We start from the raw sequence: 18798 nt of genomic DNA on the forward strand, positions 1-18798 counted from the left end.
CCCACCAACCTCCATCCCAGTGCAGAGTACAGAAGATTAAGGGTGGACATAACAATACAGTATTCAAGTATGTAAGTGTTAACAAAGAGGAGGGTGACACTGGTTAACCACTATGAACAGGATAAGATATAATGGGCTTAAACTGCAGCAAGAGAGATTTAGGTCAGACACTATGGAAAGCTGCCTAACTGTAAGAGTAGCTAAGCATAAGAACAAACTGCCTATGCAGGTTGTGGAATCTCCGTCATTGGACGTTTTAAAGAACTGGTCAGAGACAGATATTAGAGATTATCTAGATCAGGGTGAGCAAACTTTTCATGTTGGGCCCCACTTTTCGTCCCTGCAATTAGCAGGGGAACCCCAACCGGTCTAAGGTAATCCAAACTGACAAAAATTTTGGTTACGTTCATATTTAAAAAAAACCCTCTCAGCATGTGAAAGAAAATAAATATGTAGAATGTAAAAAAAACTGTATTAATGGTATATAAATGTAAATACACATATATAGAAACAGTAACATATTTCAACATTTTTAATGAGATGGATGAGCCTGAAACCCAGCAGCCGATCGTGCTGCTTCCCCCGCCCTTATGAAATTTCACGCCCCAGAGGGGGCTCGGCCCCCACTTTGCTCACCCTTGGCCTATATAATCAATAATTCCTATCTCAGTGCAGGGAATGGATAGATGACCTAAGGAGATCCCTCCTAGTCCTATGTTTCTGTGATTCCATGAACAGAATATTTGGGAATAAAGAGGTTTCTGAAGATACTTAGTGACTTCAGGACCAAATAATCCAAAATTTATGTGCAGCACCTAGTTTGTCAAAGCAAAATTCAATTGCTAGGCCTCCTTTCTGCATTTGTACCCCATACCACTGGATATACCTGTCATTCATGGTCACAATTTGGATTTATGGAATTAGGAAGCACTAGATACTATGCAGCACCCACAGTAACCAATACTGGCACATTTAAACTTGAAGCTTTGACTGACTGACTGACTGACTGACAGACACACGATTTACCTTTTACATTAAATGGCATGCTTATTTAGTTTAATGAAGTGGGGGTCCAAGTGGGGTCCGGAGCCACTTGCAGATATGCTGCAGGCTCAGGGATCACCCCTCCTGCTTCACTGCAGCGAGGTGCTCTAGCCTTGCTCCCACCTCCCTAGGATGGAGCGCTAGTTCCGGCTTCCCACTGCAGGGAGAGGGGACAGCCAAGCCCCACAGGCCAGATCTGCCTGGTGGGCAGACAAAGCAGCTCCACGTATTGCTGCTTCCCTGCCAAGTGGTTGGGGGAATGGCAGTGAAGTCAACCTCTTGCTGGCATTCTTTCCCTGCTCCTGTCATCGGCCAGATTCCAACCAACGGAAGCAACAGGGGACATGGAGCCAGGTAAGTAACACCCCAACTCTCCTCATGCCCAGACCACACACACATATCGCAATCATGCACTCTCCCTCCCCGACCCAGCCCGCTCCCCAGCAGCCCCCTCTGGCACACTAAATCCCTCATTTTTGCCCCACCCGAGAGCTGAGGGTAGCATACAAAATCTACTAGTCCTTAAACTTAAAGCTAATTTAATAGCTACTCTTCCTCTGTACAACCTCTTATTTCAATTGTTAGCTGTTTCTCTCAAGACTTCAGAGAAGTCCTAAACCTAAGAGGTGTATGACATTCATGAAAAGTTAGATCAGAATATTCATGTCAGTTATTATGCCCTTTCCTAAACCAAATGAAGGGGCCACTGGTACATCACCTGAATAAGACTCTGAATCTTAATTTTATTTTTCCATGAACCATCCCAACTTTTTTTTTTTTTTTTTATAAAATACGATTCTTTTAGAAATAAGCAGGAGTTGGGCAAATTGTTTTGGAATTAACTATTTCAAAAGATTATTTTCTGCCAATAATCTCTGTATGTGATCTAGCTGATCAACAATCCTTGCCAGAAGAGCAAACTATCCTGTAGGCAGCATGAAAGTCAAATTTTACTTATATAAACTTCACTGAAGAATGCAGTGCAAGTAAAACAAAGCAGACAGCAAAAACTTCCCCATCCAAAAATTTAATTAAAACGTTACCTTCTAAGAAATATTAATATTGCAACCTGAAAAAAATACAAGAAACCTACTAACAAGGACTATTCATGAAAGACAGGAGCTATTCAGTGGGAAGCATTCCAAAATTCCCAGGAGTGTAAAAGGAAGAGAGAAAAGAGCATCCTGCCTCTCCTTTGCAGCTGCACCATATTTTGTATGAACCATTTAAAAAAAAAAGGACGGCAGGAAGGCAACATGACCTTCCTTTCGTCTTTCGTCTCCATTTCCTCTTTAACTGCTGCAAAGAGAACGGTAGAAAAGCAACATTCACATTCCCCTTTTCTCTCCCACAAGACATCTTTAAGTCTGCATTACGTATTCATCCCATTTTCTTTGTTTCTCTCTTCTGTGGGTATTTTTTTTCCTGGTTTTCTTTTCTCAGTCTCCATGGGCTCATACCCCATTCATTGTGAAAAACCATAGTGAAGTGAATAAATCCTAAGGCTAAAGCCCCACTACCACCTGCAGAAGATCGAGCCACTCAGGATCAACCTTCCATGGTTTTGTTTCACTCATGCTTGAAACAGCGCTTTCCAGGGTCCAATTCAACCCTGAGACTGCTCGCAAGCAGCGAGGCTTATGGAAGGATGACAAGAGAAATGCTCCCGTCAACCTTCTTCCATGTATGCAGCCATTATACTCAACCGTTGATAAGTTGATTTTAGCTACACAATTGCGTAGCTAAAATTGTGCATCAGCAGTCGACTTCTATGTCTAGCACAGACATCGGCGTAGTACTTTACTATTTAGCTTGAGGAATCTAACTTCCATACTACTGCTACTCCAATCCTAAATTATATGGGAAGTCTTCCTACTGGCCACCAGAAAGTACTTTTGTCCATGTGTCCCAGGCTGGGAGGCTCCTTTCCCACTATAGCATAGACATTCTTTCTTTCTTTCTCTCTCTCTCTCTCTCTCTCTCCCCTTACCCTCCCCCCACAATTTAGTTCTTGAGCTACTACAGGTTAGGCAAATTTTTCAAGCTCTGGTTATGTAATCTGTTTCATGAGAACCAAGCATGAAATGATGTAAGGGAGAAGGGGATAAACATTTTGAGACACATCTAAAACATGTCCCTAAAGTAAACGTGACTGACCTGTTACTGTTGACATTTTTCCCCTTCCCCACACACCTGTTTATCTCCCAATACTTGCAAATACTCAGCCAAATGTGATTCCCCAGAAGTTAAAAGAAGAATTAGAATACAGTAAGGCAGAATATATTTGTCTAATTACAAAAAATTAAAACCTTAGTAAACAAAGACAAAGTCATCAACTTAATAGTTTAATAATGACAAGTAAGCCAGAATCATTTTGCATCTGAAGTCAGGCTTATGCTATCAATGAAAGCCTATTATATAGGCTGCCACAAGCAAGGCTACAGCCTCCTCACCATTTATGAGAAAATCAACACTGTGAGGAGGCGCATTAGCGGGTCCTTAGACCTGATCATACTCTCATAGACTCCAGAGAGAAGAGTAGAGGGGAGCTGACAGGAGAAACCCTCCCCCAGCCCCATAGTTGGGGAGGCTGCAAAAATTCGAACTAAGATACATCGCACTATTCAAGTAGTTGGAGCTGAACATCTTAGGTTCAAATTTGTCCTCTATTGTAGGCCCAGTCTAGTTCTTTCAACTGTGTCTGGCATCAAACTGGGCTTCTACTAGTGGGGAGGGAGGTAAGTTTAACCTAAATGGCAACCTCCACTGAAAGACAATAGATCATTCACCCAACAGAGAAACTGAAACCATAACAGGAATTTCTAAATAGCATTCTGAAAATTCTACTTAACACACACATGTACGTAGGACATATCCACATGCTAAGTTGCAGAGATGTGACCAGTACTGTCACAGGGGGTTGAAAGAAGAGCTCTAAGTAAGTTTAAAAGCTAGTCACACGACCAAAAGTTGACTTAAGAAAAAACATTATGTGATGCACCGTGCCTTTCTAATACTGGAAAGCAAAGACAGGATGGATGAGACATCTTATTGGACCTACTTCTGTTAGCAAAATTCTCCGTATTTCCTTCCAACATTTGTCTTACTCATCTGTTTCTTGTGGCCTTCAAGGTGCTGGTTGGCTAGTCCCATGCAGGCAATGTCTACTCTCGCCAGCCTGTTTTAGTACAGAGATCTACACCTGTCTGGTTTGCTTTTCCCTGCAAAGACCAGGAAACCATTGCAGATTGGACAAACCAGCAACACAGAGATAGCCATGTTAGTCTATATTCTATCAAAACAAAAAAAGCAGTTCAGTAGCACTTTAAAGACTAACAAAATAATTCATTAGGCTATGAGCTTTCATGGCACAGACCCACTTCTTCAGATCATAGCCATACCAGAACAGACTCAACACTTAAGGCACAGAGAACCAAAAATGGTGATCAAGGTTGACAAATCAGAAAAACTGTAATCAAGGTGGGCAAATCAGAAGAGAAGAGGGGCAGTAGGAGAGGGGGGAAGTCCAGGGTCCAATAAAAAAAAATGTATGTAAAAGAGTCCTTTTAATGGGCCAGGTAATTGCCATCCCAGTTCAAACCACTGGTTAATGTGTCGAATCTGAATATAAAAGAGAGTTCTGCACATTCTCTCTGTAGGCGATCCTTAAAGTTCCTTTTCAGTAAAAACACAGACTTTCAGTTCTTTAAAAGAATGGCCCACTCCATTAAAGTGCTGGCTGACAGGTTTGAGAATTAGGAGCTTTCTGATGTCTGTTTTGTCTCCGTTAATTCTTTGTCGAAGAGTGTTTACCGTTTGCCCTATATGCAGAGTATGTGAGCATTGTTAGCACATGATGGCATATATGATGTTAGTTGAGGAAACAATCTAAAAATAGTTAGCAGTCACGACATATGGAGACAGCATGTAACTACTTTCAGATTTCAGGTTCAACTGGCAATTAATAAAAATGAAGTGACATAGGGAGATAATTAATCACAGTAATCCAGAAAGCAGTTATTACAGTTACTGTCTAAGCAAGACAATGTTGGATTTCCATAAATGTACCACTCCCACCACCTTCAACAGAAATTGTGACAGCTAGTACTTCTGAAAAAAGCGTATATTTTATATTAGTAGTAGGCATCCTTCAGTCTGCATAGACTATGGATCGCGCCCTTTATAGTTTCTATTGAGGACTTCATTTACAGCATCTACTGTGACTATGAAGACCCACACGAGAATGACAGTCCTTGCTGCATTGCTTGCAGATGTGGTGGGTGTCTGGCAAGTCCTTAGTGTGCTTTCCGTGCACTCGCTTCTCCTCTGCTAGCTGTCCGATCCTCATCTCGCCCTTCTGAAGGACCTTGTGTAACCCCTGCCTCCATCTGCTGCGGTCATCTGCCAGTTCTTCCCAGTTGTCCTGCTCGATGTCTACCTCTCTGAGGTCTCTCTTGCAGACATCTTTGTAGAGCAACTGGGGGCGTCCGGGAGGTCTCTTGTCAGAGGCTAGCTCACCATACAGGATGTCTTTTGGAATCCTTCCATCATTCATCCTGTGAACACTTCAATTAACTTGATAAATTTTCAGAATCTAGGATTAGTTCAGGACAATTAATTTTGGTTTCCCATTATTTGAACCTGGGATACAGCATACTATGAACTTTCTGTTTTTGACATGTTTTTGGACTTCGCCGCTCTATCTACATACATTTTGTTTAGGTAAGGGCATCATGAAAAAGTTCACTTATTGCATAATGCCCGGTGGAGGAACAATAGATATATTACATAAGTGGTCATATTGAAAGGAGAGATAAAAGATGTATAAATAAGACTTCAAAATATTTTTGAAAAAACTTTGGTCTTTTAATGATCCAAGAAGGTAGCCCAGGATATTAGCTGAGAGAACAAAGTTATCAATAAAAGTTTGCATATCACTAAAAATGTTTCAGCAGTTTCATCTTCAAGAATACAAACAAGTTTTAGGATAACAATGGTGCTTGTGCAGGTGGTTTCACGTTTCCCACTCTAACAAAGAGCATGCCATACTACACTGACACTGAAGCCTTAGAGCTTATTATCTTGGAACAGAATTAGGGCACTTTCATCTAGGCTTCATGCAATATCATCTCCACTGACCTCATTCAACTTTTTTCCAAACTTCAATAATTCACATTGGACCTTCTGTTCTACACATGCCTGAGCAACTATAGCAGAGAAAGGAATGGCTGCACACCACGCTTTCAAACTAATAATTTGTTCCATGGTTTTATTTACATAGGGTATTTTGATGCAGGTGCACAAACTTCATACCAGTCTAGAGCAAAAAAAAAAAAAAAAAAAATTAATTATCTCCACAGAGAATGGGATTTAATTGGCTTCAATCTACAATACTCGCCAGAGTCATCAAATTTGAAATACGTAACTACACTAAATTATCAGCAGGCAACAAAAAACAGTGCAAGTCTCAGAGGAGCTGTTCTACTCAGAGAAAAAAATATTCCCTCCTTCCCCCTTTCAAGGTTCAGAGGAAACCTGCAATCCTCAAACCTTGCAATGAGACATGGGACTGCTTGCAGGCTCTTGTGTCTCAGCTGACTACTTTCTGCTAAACAATCTGTTCAATTTGCATTTTGCTCTAATGCTAGGGGTACCTTTCCCAGACCAGAAGAAAAGCAGTGTGTGGCTCGAACACTTGTCTCTCTCACCAACAGAAGTTGGTGCAGTAAAAGATATTACCTCACCTAACTTGTCACTCTAATATCCTGGGATAAACACCACTATTTCACCACACAGATGACTCCATAAAGCAGCAGTCTCCAAACTGTTTGTGGGGGAGGCTTGGAGGAACATTCTAAGGAGAATTGTGGGGCTCCGATCAGCTCCAAAGAGGATGGAGAGGGAGTGCCACCCAGCCTGCTCTGTCTCCAGCTCAACTCCAGCCCCAGTCCAACGCTACCCCAAATACCAGCCATGACTCTGCTCCTGGCTACTGCCCGAGCTGCATTACTGACCCTGCTTCCAGCCAGAGCTCCCAGCTCCTGAAGTGCATTACCAGAAAAGTTTGGGGGTCCTTGACATAAAGCCATTCTACAATCATGTAAAGCAGAAGAAGCAAATGATATCAAGAAGAGTTCAGCACATTTAATAAATGTGATCTCTCACCTCAAAAAGTAATACATTTTCCTGAAAAAAAAAACAAACCCACAAGTCCTATGGCACCTTATAAACTAACATATTTTGGAGCATAAATTTTTGTGGGCAAAGACCCACTTACCTTATTGCAAATAAACATAAGAGCTCTAGAATAATTGGATTATTCCACTCAATAGGCAATACAGTCCAATGCACATTAAGTAACAAAGTCCAGAACCTTCTAATGCAAGAGAAACAATTTGCTTCCTATTAGGTAGATAATTTATACTATTTCAAGGACCCATATCCAAGATATATTTAAAAAGGTAAATACAGTAATGCAGAGTTTCTGGGAACAGGCCCTGTGTAATGACAGTAAAAAATAGCTAAATTTGAAAAGATAAATAAGGACACTGCTTTTCTAACAAAAGGTTGCCAATAATACCTGCTAATAGTTGAAGACTATTCTTCAACAGATTGCAGAAGAAACAAAGGGATACAAAGGACTGACTTTCACAATTAGCATCTAGGTATGACAAACAGTATCGCTACTCCCTATTACTCTTATGGTTCAGTTAAGACAATTCTGTTTTGACCACTTTGGATGTAATTGCTTTCTTGTCATAAAAAATTACCTTTTAGTTACTAAAAAATAAGTTTTTAATATAGTAGTTAATACAGCTCATTTAGAAAGTTAACCATTAGTGATTCACACTATAGGGAAAGGTACTTACTGTAGCTGTTATAATGCATTCTACTGAAAAAAAACCACATTAAATTCAGGATGCTAAAACCATTTTGTTGACAATGTTCTCCAGCAATCACCACAGGTTCAGTATGTTACCAAAGGGACAGTGTCACGAGCAGACAAATTTGTAATGTGACGATTCAAAAAGACCACACACATTTCACCACAAAGAATAGCCAACATGTTGAACTGTAAGTTTCCACTCTTTGTCTGCAATTGACACCTTACGTTTGTGACTTCTAATCTTTAAGATGCCTGGCTCAAAATTCAAACTCAGCTATAAAATATATGTAACTTGGCCATATAAAAATGTTTTTCTTTACGAAATAAAAAGCACCTCATTTATCATTCACATGACACTAACTTATTAACTAAACATTTTGTTTTTTGCAGGTAGCCATTGAAGTTGGGGTGGGAGGGGGAAGGACTTACTTTAATATCCAATGTGAATTTGTTCATCTCACAGAACTATACAAAGGTTTTTCCAGAAAATGCATGTGAAAATACCAACCTGCTGAAAGTTGCATATTAGTAGTGAATCTGGTTTTGGTACACTTTAGATGGAAAATATTGGAAACAGAATCTCATTAGCCTGCAGGCTCCCTAGGACAAAGACCCTAAGCACAGGAACAACTAAACTCTAGGTTTAGCTCTCTGCTATTCAGACTCTCTATGTAGTCTTGGGAAAGGTCACTTGACTATGCTATTCTCTTAGTTTCCTCATCTTTAACTGAAGGAGAATACTGACTAGCCTATTTCAATATCTGCTTGAGGTTCAGTTTTTAGACATTACTTTGAAAATGTAAAATACTAAAAAAACCACAACACACACATTCAGTTGATTGAGCATTTCACCCCAAATACATGCTTTACTGACCTGAACTTCTATATACCATCAAGCACAACACAGATTTGAAAATTAGAAGCTATAGCATTAGAATACATTTTTATTCCCATGACTACATGTGTCCAACACGTTTGGATGTTTCAATCCAAAACACCTCAAGTCAGAGGTGTTAGTTTTCCATTTTTACAATAAATCTCTGAACAAGATACAATAGTTTTCCTCAGGTCAAAAACAGCACAAAAAAAAAAATCAAGACAAACTTACAACCACCTGTAGAACATTTTTAAGGAACACGCATGCACGCTTACTGAGAAACTCATCTGCAAATCTAAGTTAGTTGCTCCTACTCTTCACGGTTTAAGTAACTTGATCAGATTTCAATTCTCCTGAACCAGTTTTTCTTCCACATTATAGCTGTCAGTTATATATTAGCAAACTAATGCAGGAAACTAAAAATATTTACAGTACTTTTTGAACTCACACAAAACTTATAAAAAGTCTAAAACCCAAAAATATACATTTCACCATGGTTTTAAACAAAATATAAACTACACTTGAATGTTTGCTTCTTTGAGATCCGTTCTTAGAGCAGCATGCTCCGAAATTGCAAACATTTTCAGCAGCACAGTTAGACTCTTTAGTTTGTTACCAATTGACCTTTAAAAACCCTGGTAACGTACACACAAAATGCCATAACAAAAATACTATACTAAAAAATACGTCCTTACCTGTAAATCTGTCTTCAGCCATTTGGAATCAAACCTAGTCTGAGCAGCCAAACAAAAAGGTTCAGAAGACATTTTCCTTCTCCAGCCTTCTCGAGGCTGGCAGAAGTGCTATCAGAGGAGAAAAAAAAAATCTAGTAAATAAGAAGCTATGCTTCTTGGGTATTCTTGGCAATCGCAGAATGATACCCATTTCCTCTAAGGCTGTACTCACATTAATATAAATCTGCCTCTCTCGTACACAAGATAGCACCCTGACAATGCAAGAAAAAGCATTCACTGCTATGCAAGCCACAAGCCTTCCCCTGCCCCTGCCCACGATGGTGAAAACAGTTTTTTCTGACGCACCGAAGGACACGATCAGAGGCCTGGCTGGCCGCTTCTGCCCCTCAGCCCCGTAAATGGTGCATGAAATAAATAACTGATCCAGCTTATGCAAGCAGCAGACCAACCCAAAGCTATTACCATGTTACACACGCAGATGGACAGGGGGGAGGTGGGGGTGGGGAGCTTTCCTACAACGCTCCTCTCTAAGAGGAGCAGCCTCCCTGCCTCGCCTCTCCCCCTGGAGGCTGACCCGGGGCCGGCTGTCACGCTCCCCACTTACGTTACCGCTTTCGCTTGCGGCGGCACATGCTCGGGGGAGGCCTCAGCACCGGACAGTAACGCGTCGCGCGCCCCGAAACGCTGCCGGGCCCCGGGGAAGCCCGGGGTGTACGCAGCGGCCGCCCCAGGGATGAGCCGCTTCCCCTCGAGCTCCACCCCGAGCGCCGCTCCGCCTCGCTCCCCTTCAAACGCCCCCCTCGTACCCCACCGGGCCAGGCCCCCTTTCCTCTCTCGGCCCCAGTGAAACGGGACAGCCCCGCCAACAACCGCCGGGCCGGGCCGGGCCGGGCCGGGCCGGGCCGGGCCGCTCTTCGCCCCCACCTTAAAACGCTCCCCGGAGGCGCTGCATAAAGAGGCGCCCGAGGCAGGGCTCAGAAAGAGCCGGACTCCCACCCGCCGCTGCCCCAGTGCGGAGATTAACTCCCCCTCCCCCCCCCCGCGAGGAGGGGGAACCAGCGCATCAGCTAGAGGAGCGCGGGCTGCGCCTCACCTCAGCGCCTTCCTCTGGCGCAGCCTCCGCCGCTCGGCTCTCGGGCTATTCTTCTCAGCCGCCCGCTCGCCCCGCCCCGGCCCAATCCCCCAACTACAGCACCGGAAACAGAAGGAATCTGCCCCTCCGCGGCCAACCCCCGAGCCCGCAGACGGAGCGTGCCCACCAATTAGCGAGTATGCAGGAGGCGGGACATCCTGTCCCCAAGAGGCAGGGGCGGGGCCAAGCAGCACCATAAAGGCGGGCGGGGGGTAGTAGAGAACGGCCGGGTGCTGGTGCTGCGGGAGGGTTGCTGCGCAGGGCCGGTGGCTGTTTGTATCTCGTCCCCTGCAGTCCGCCGCGAAGCTTTCGGGGCGCTATCTGTCGCAGGACGCAGCGTGGGAAATGTTTTGTGACGTCACATGCGTGACGCGTTTTACGCTGATGGGGGGCGGTAGGGCCGGAGCAGATTGGTCAGGGGCCACCGGCGCGGTTTGCCTGTCCTGTCTTCCTTACCGGGGCCAGTCAGGCGCTGCTAGCAGTCAGAAGGGGCAGCCTGGGTGCTCAGACCTAGGCAACCACTGCATCCTGCGCATGTCTCAGGCTGGGCCTACAGCAGCAGCAGCTCTGGGCTCACTGCCTGTTGGTGTCTGATGCTTTCTTCTCTATTTCCTTCCCTCTTTCCCTGTCCACTGTGGAGTGGCTTAGTTTCTGTAGACTAGCTCTGCACCAAGCTACTATGTCATCTACCCATTATCTCTGGGGTCTGCCTCTCCTGTTTGCTGAATACCAGGGTCTTGATTTTTCATTCATTCTGAAGATATGCCCAAATAGCTGTAACTTTGCTTGTATAACCTTCTGCAATAGGTGCTCTTTTGGCTGTACCTTTCTACATAATTTCTCCTTGGTGACCTCCTGCATCTATCCTATTCTCAGGATCTTTCTATAACAGCTCCTCTCTAGAACCAGTATCCTTCTTTTCAAGTCTTTCTTTATCACTGATGTCTCACATCCATACAACATCCTGCTGAATACACGTTTTCAAGACACTCAGCTTCATTCCTAAGCTAATCGCTTTGCCTTTCCAGATCTTGTCCATTGCCTTCAAACTCAGTCTTGCTTTTGCTATTCTAGTCACTATTTCCTTCTTACAGTAGATCATGTTATGTTGCTTCCTGGATACATGAACTTCTCTATGCTGTCCAGTTCGATCCTGTCTACACTGATTTTCCTTCCTACTTCCTTATCTCCAAATAGCACTGTTTTCATTTTATCAATGCCTTGAGGGGTTCCATGCCAGTCCCATGCCCAGGTAAAGGAGGAGGGTTGGCCAGATGAGTGACAATACATTGGTTGTAAAACAGCCCTACAAATGAAATTTGATGCCAAGTCTACGCTAGGGGAAAAGTCGATTTAAGATACACTGATTCTGGCCAGGCAATTCTCATAGCTGGAGTTGTGTATCTCTAACTGATTTTTGCCGCCATCCCCACAGTGGGAGGTCGACACGGGATACTCTCACATGGACTTTCTTTAGTCCTTATGACTCCAAGGACAACTGCAGTCAACATTTATGCTTATACTTACTGTGCATTTGATGCACTGCAATCAATCCTCTGGAGTTCTATTTTGCTGCTTCTGTGAAAATGTGGCAAAATCAATCTCTCTAGGCTTGTCTATTGACTCTGGTGCTCCAGGCTATTGCGTGGAGTAACGGACATCAGCACAAGCCCCAAGAGCCCTGATCTAACGCAGGGGCAGAAAGTCAGTTCTGGTATGTCAATTCTAGCTATGCTAATGGCATAGCTAGAATTGTATATCTGGGATGGACTTTCTGCCCTTGTGTAGACCACGCCAAGCGTAGCACCCTGATGATTTAATTTAGCAGAGCCCACCTAGGCATGCTAAATTGAACCACCAATGCATCAATGTTCCAGTAAGTACAGACATACCCTAAGCCTTTCAGTGCTTGACATCCCTGCTACTGAGTTCCCCAAGTTTACGATACTATACACAGGCAAAACAATTTCAAAAGCAAGACTGCCAGGAAAAACTTCTGAGCTGGAATTTGTATGCAAATGTGACACCCTGAACCAAGGACACGGAGTTGTATTCGCATTACAACAGGTAATTTCCCATTCAGGTTCTCCCACCTTGTCTCTTGGAAATGAGTCACATTCACTCTGATTTATATTAGCACTGATATCATACTCCCACCTCTGTATCCCTCCCTTTTCTGTTTTCTTTCCAGCATCTGAGGGAGTGAGTTGTAGCTCATGAAAGCTTACACCCTAACAAATGTGTTAGTTTACAGTGCCACAGGACTACTTGTTTTTGCTGAAACAGACTAACATAAGACTGATAACATGAGAGGTTTATTTTAAAATTGCTTCCTCTTTTATTAGGTGAGCCTTCTTGTGTTATCTGAAGTGGTAAATTACATATCCTTATTCCATGTCTCTCTGCTGTTTATGAATTATAGACAGCTTTCTAACCCCTCTTAGTAGAGTGACCTAAAGTCCTGTTTTTAGAGGGACAGTCCTGTATATTTAAGCACTCCTGCAGGTGTGTCTACTTTTTTTAACAAAATCAGCCACGTGTCCCATATTTTGTCTCCCCTCTCCCATCAGTAGTGGAGGGTCCTGCTGCTGAGTGGATGGATCCTTGCTTGTCAGCTACTCACATATCAGCAGTGTGGGAGGAAGTCCAATGGCTAATGATGGGTTTGGGAATGCAGGGATTTCCACCTCTGGGCCAGCAGGCCCCCTTCACCATCTGTCCCATTTCCAGCCAGCCAGCCCTGGCTACTTGTTGGGATGGTTGGTAAATGTAGACTGGTAGAGACAAGTTACGTGTCATCTTTGCTGCCCACCCATCAGCTCTTTACATGCTTCCCCTCTGACTGTTCTCTCCCTGCAGTGCCTGTTCACCACCACCCACCCCTGCTCCTCCATGTCCACCCCATACCCAAGTGGGATGTGTTCTGTTCTCATCACTGTGCGGACAACACGCTACTGGTCAGATCAGTCAGCTCACCAACAGTCTGGCTCATGAGTAGTGGGTAATAGAGGCAAAGGGAGACACTGCCTTCCCAACAGAACCTGGGTGGCCCCACCAACCGCTCTCAAAATGGCTGGGGCACTGGCTGCACCCCACAACCAGTGCTCCAGCCACTTAGGAAGGCAGGGGCTGCACTGCAGCTGCCCAGCTGCTCCCATGGCCAGGGCTACAAGGCTGCTCCCAGGGTCAGGGCTGTATTGCCACCCAGATGGAGCTGGAGCCACACAGTTCCTCAGCTGTTCCTGTCATCAGGGATGTGTGGCCAGGGCAGGGAGAAGCCCTCTGGGAGCTGGTTAGGACTGGAGGGGTGTGATAGCCTTGGGTGCAGGTCTAGGACTGAGGGGCAATGGGCATGGAAGGGGTGGGGCTGGAGCTTGCCTCCCCAAGCCCAGCCTTCACCTACCTCCCAAGACCTACCTGACAGACTCCTTCCTTCCCCCACTGCCTCTGGCTAGACCAGCGTCCAGGGAAAGTTCAAGACTCTGTTCCCTGGGCACTGGCCAGGAGGAGCCAGGCCTTGAATGTGTCAAAGCCCCACCCAGCCCGAGCAGGGGGCAGCTTCTCCATCCTTCAGCTAAGCTCTGCATTGGCAGAAAGGAAGCCATTTCCAGCCTTTTTGCACTACAACCCAGCAGGCTCCACAGCATCCTGCCCTACCCCCGCCTGACAGGCAAGGGCATAGCACCCTCTTCACACACTGCCCCCAGCTTAGGGCCTGCCTCCAAGCATGAGGGGCTGCTCTGTCCCCTAGCCACCCTCCCCTGCTGAGCCACCTCCCCAGATGCTCTGGGCCCTGGAGCACAATGCATTATTAGGGCTCAACCCTCACCTGTCTGCACTTTAGCCAGCAAAGAGGAGGTGAGTGAGGTATGCCAGTAACAGCAGCTTGGGGCTGTTAGCTGCCTTCCAACACTGTCGGCAGAAAAGGAGAAGCTGCTTCCAGCTACAGAGGAGTGGGATGGGGGTGGGGGATGGGTGGGAAGAGATGGCCTCTCAGATACACAGGCCAGGTCATCCCTACCAGTGTTTCCTGTGAGCTGGGCACTCTGGCAGCTGCCCGGGAGAGATTCAGGTGCTGTCCAGCTGATTAGCAGAGTGCCCATAGCTGCCCACAGCTGGCAGCATGTGTTTCCATTGGTGGTGCTCACACACACGTGCCTTGGTGCACATGACAAAATATATTCCAGCCAAGAATGGGGAAAATTAGAGGGAACACTGATCCCTACCCCCTACCTCCCTGCGGCTGAAAGCAGCTCCCATCATTCTCTTCCCACACAGCACGGAACGGCTGCTGCTGGCTGTGCTCTGGTGTCAGCCCTGACAGAAATCTGCAGGGGGGAGGAACTGTGACCCTGCATGCTCCCCCCCCACACCCATCCAACATGTTGCCTCAAAAAAACACAGCACCAGCTACCAGAAGAGGCAGGTTTGTCCCAGTTGCCCAGCCAAGCATGGAGGTTGGAAAGCACTGGGCAGAACACTGCACTCAACTTTATACTTAGCTATCCTAAGTTATTTGGCAATTGTCTGGAAATTTTGCTATCTCACTGTTCACACCCTCTTCCAGATCATGCACAGGTCCCTGTACAGTGTACAGGGCCTTGAGGGACACCATTATTTATTGTTTTCCATTGTGAAAACTCATTTTATTCCTACCCTTTAACTGATTACTGATCTGTGAGAGACTCTTCCCGCTGGTTCCATGACTGCTTACTTCACTTAAGAGCCTTTGATGAGGGATCCCGTGAGAAGCTTTTTAAACTCTAATACACTGCGTCAACTTGTCCACGTGCTTGTTGACTCCCTCAAGAGATAATAGAGTTCTGAAGAGAAATTATGCCTTCATCAAAGCCATAATATCTCTACCCTAACATAGAGTGTTCATCTATGTGTGTGATCAATTTGTTCTTTCCTATAGTTTCACCCAATCTGAAGTTAGACTTACCATCCTCTAACTACCAACATTGCCCCTGGAGCCTTTTTAAGAAAATGTATCATATTAGCTTCCCTCCAGTCATCTAGTAAAGAGGCTTATTTAAGTGATAGGTTACCAGGGGTGAGGGTAAATTAAGTTTTTTGCAGGTACTGTCCTATTACACTCCCTCCCTGAGGAGAGAGGCTCAGGGCAGGGGGTTGTGATACAACAGTACCTGCAAAAAATGTAAGTGTGGGGTGGAGTGTGGGAGGCTCAGGACAGAGGATTGAGGTGTGGGGTGCAGGAGTCAGGACTGGGGATGTGGGGGTCCTGAAGTCAGGGTGGGGGGTTGTGAGCAGCTCAGGACAGGGGTTGGGGTGTGGGGCTGCAGGAGTCAGCACTGGGGTTGTGAGGGTCTCAGATTGAAAGGTTGGTGGGCAGTACAGGAGTGTGGGCTGTTAATGTGGGGAGACGCTCAGAGTAGGGGGCTGGAAGTATGGGAGAGGCTCCGGGCAAGGATTGCAAGACTGGGGGAGGGAGCTGGGGTTTGTGTGTACAGGAAGCGGGGCTTGGGCAGTCCCAGTTGCTGCTGGGTTACCTTTTCCTGGCTAGTGGTTGGGTCCCTGCCTTGCTGCTCCTGTTCATGGCTACAAGGCAGCGGTGGGCCAGCTGTGTAGAAGCACTGCTGCAGGAAAACCAGCATCAGTGTGACAGGCCCCCTTGGCTTGCCTCTCTCTTCCTTGGCTTCTTCCAAAGGGCCACCAGCAGCCATGCACACCGCAGACTGTATGTGTGTTCCCTGGCCTCCAACAAAAGAGGGGCAGCTGGACAGGCACAGATGCTCCAGGATCCCAATTGGGAGTGTGCCTGCAGTGCGCTCCCAGCAAGTCCCTTTCACATCTGCCTGCCTCACCTGGCTGCACACGTGGGGATACCAGCACTGACCTGTAACTGGAGCCCAGAGAGGAGAGCTCATTGCAAGCCACGTCCCATGTGCCTGCAGCAATGCGTCCCAGCCAGCTCTCAGGGGAGCACACCAGCCTTACTTTCACCTCTGTGGGCTACGTACCCCAGTAGTTCTGCAAATTCATATTTGGCTGCCTTCAAAACAGTTGTGTGAATAGCATATGATCTGGTGACTTATTACTGTTTAAATTATCAATTTGTTCCAGCATGTCCTCTAGTGACACTTCAGTCTGGGACAGTTCCTCAGATTTGTCACTTAAAAAGAAAGGCTTGGGTGTAGGGATCTCCCCCACATTCCCTGCAATGGAGACTGCTGCAAATAACTCATTTAGGCTATGTCTAGGTAGCACCCAACCTCAAAATTAGCTATGCAATACGAGCAATGCACATTGCATAGCTTAATTCGAAACAAGCTATTTCAGCATGTGGCAGTCTAAACGGTTATTTTATCGAAATAAAGTCCCATTTCAAGGCATCCCTGTACTCCTCATGAAATCAGGTTTATAGGGATGCCGAAATGGCATGCCTGTTATCTCAAAAACTGTTTCGAGACAATGGGCGCATTACATAGATGTTGGCAGCTATTTCAGGACATCTTTGTTTCCCAAAATTGTGCCCGCCATGTAGACATAGCCTTAGGTTCCACACAACAGCCATGTTTACTCCCATAGCAATTTGGTTGTCTACTGACTGGCAGACATTCTGTTTCCAATACACTTTCAAAAAATTACTGTTATTTTTTTTCCTGTCTCGTCTTATTGTATGTTTACACTTGACATGCCAGAGTTTATGCTCCTGTCAAATCCTAATGAGGAAAACAAACTTCCAACTTCTAAAGAATACTTTTTTGTCTCTACTTCAGTGATTTAGTCATGGTGGCTTTTTTTTTTTGTCTTCTTACTCTCTTTTTATTATTTTGGGGTATACATTTAATTTGAGCCTCTGCTCTTGTTTTTTAAATAGCCTCCGTGCCCTCTGTGGTGTTTCACCCTTGTGACTCTTTCTAATTTCTCTTTAACTAGCTTCCTCATTTTTGCGTACTTCCCCTTTCTGAAGTCAAATGGAACCGTGCTGGTCTCTTTGGCATTTTTCCCCTGTAAGGAGGTTAAATTCAAGTACACTATAATCTCTATTCATGAGCAATACAGCTCTGTTCACCTATTGGACCAGAACTTATACTCTCCTTAGAACTAAATTAATAATTTCTTTTCCCCTCATGGGTTCCAGGACAAACTGCTGCTTTGTGGTGTCAAGAAATTTATCTCTGCATCCTTTCCTGAGGTGACAAATGTCCAATTAATAAGAAGGCAGATGAAATCTCCCTTTTTTATGTTTTCTGCCTTTTCAACCTCAATACATTTCCTTGATTATTTCACATGCCTTGGAGAACACGCAGGAAGGGATTGCTTTGAAACAGGGATATGAAGTAGAAAACTGAGCTGCCCAGAGGGGAGGTTATTCTGAATAGGGATGCTGGGAAAGAAAGCTCAGTTATGACAGGAGAAAAAGAAACATAGAGGCAAAGAGAAGAAGCAAAGTGTCTATCTGAAAAAAAATGTCACATTTAAGTAAGTCAGTTTAGCACACACTGGCTACGTGTACACATGTATGCTACATCGAAATAGGCTATTTCGATGAATAACGTCTACACGTCCTCCAGGGCTGGTGCTGTTGACGTTCAACGTCGACGTTGGGCAGCACCACATCAAAGTAGGCACTGCGGGGGAGTGTCTACACGCCAAAGTAGCACACATCGAAATAAGGGTGCCAGGAACAGCTGCAGACAGGGTCACAGGGTGGACTAGCACTTCCAGGGCAACAGCTAGCTGCTCCGTTAAAGGGCCCCTCCCAGACACACTCAGCCTGCACAGCACGCGGTTTGCAGAGCCATAGGCATGCACACTTCGGTGACGCAGTTATGGACCCCCAGCAGCAGCAGCAGCCAGAGGTCCACCCAGCCGCCCCTGCTCAATGCCATGCAGGAGGCAGCTGATCACATTCTAGACACAGAAGAGGAGCTGCCCCCAGGGGAGGAGGAAGGAACCGCAGACCCTGCAGCCCCCCGCCCCACCCCACCCCGGCACACGCCGCCAGCTGTGGAGCTACCCCACAAGCACCGACTGGTGGGAGCAGCTGGTGCTCGGCGAGTGGGACGACGACCGCTGGCTCCAGAACTTTCGTATGAGCTGGCAGCCATTTCTGGAGCTCTGTCAGTGGCTCACCCCCGCACTGAGGCACCAGGACACTGCCATGCGGCGTACCCTCAGCGTGGAGAAACGGGTC

General features: G+C 45.6%; 1 protein-coding gene across 6 annotated transcripts in view; it reads right to left on the bottom strand.

Moving 5' to 3' along the window:
* Window positions 1-10661, bottom strand: part of HERC2 (HECT and RLD domain containing E3 ubiquitin protein ligase 2) — a 228751-nt gene extending 218090 nt beyond the window's left edge. For 4 of the 6 annotated variants that reach the window (XM_074992048.1, XM_074992040.1, XM_074992033.1 and 1 more), the window contains exons 1-2: window positions 10596-10661; window positions 9503-9610 (exon numbers count right to left, since the gene is read on the bottom strand). In XM_074992048.1, the coding sequence (XP_074848149.1) occupies window positions 9503-9524 (22 nt within the window). In that variant the 5' untranslated portion in view covers window positions 9525-9610; window positions 10596-10661. Of the gene's footprint in view, window positions 1-9502; window positions 9611-9713; window positions 9758-10595 lie in introns of those variants that run through there. The other 2 variants (XM_074992056.1, XM_074992025.1) reach the window with 1 other exon arrangement.
* Between the last annotated feature and the right edge of the window lie 8137 nt (window positions 10662-18798).

The sequence above is a fragment of the Carettochelys insculpta genome, chromosome 1 (assembly GCF_033958435.1).
Source record: "Carettochelys insculpta isolate YL-2023 chromosome 1, ASM3395843v1, whole genome shotgun sequence".
NCBI classification, from domain to species: domain Eukaryota; kingdom Metazoa; phylum Chordata; order Testudines; family Carettochelyidae; genus Carettochelys; species Carettochelys insculpta.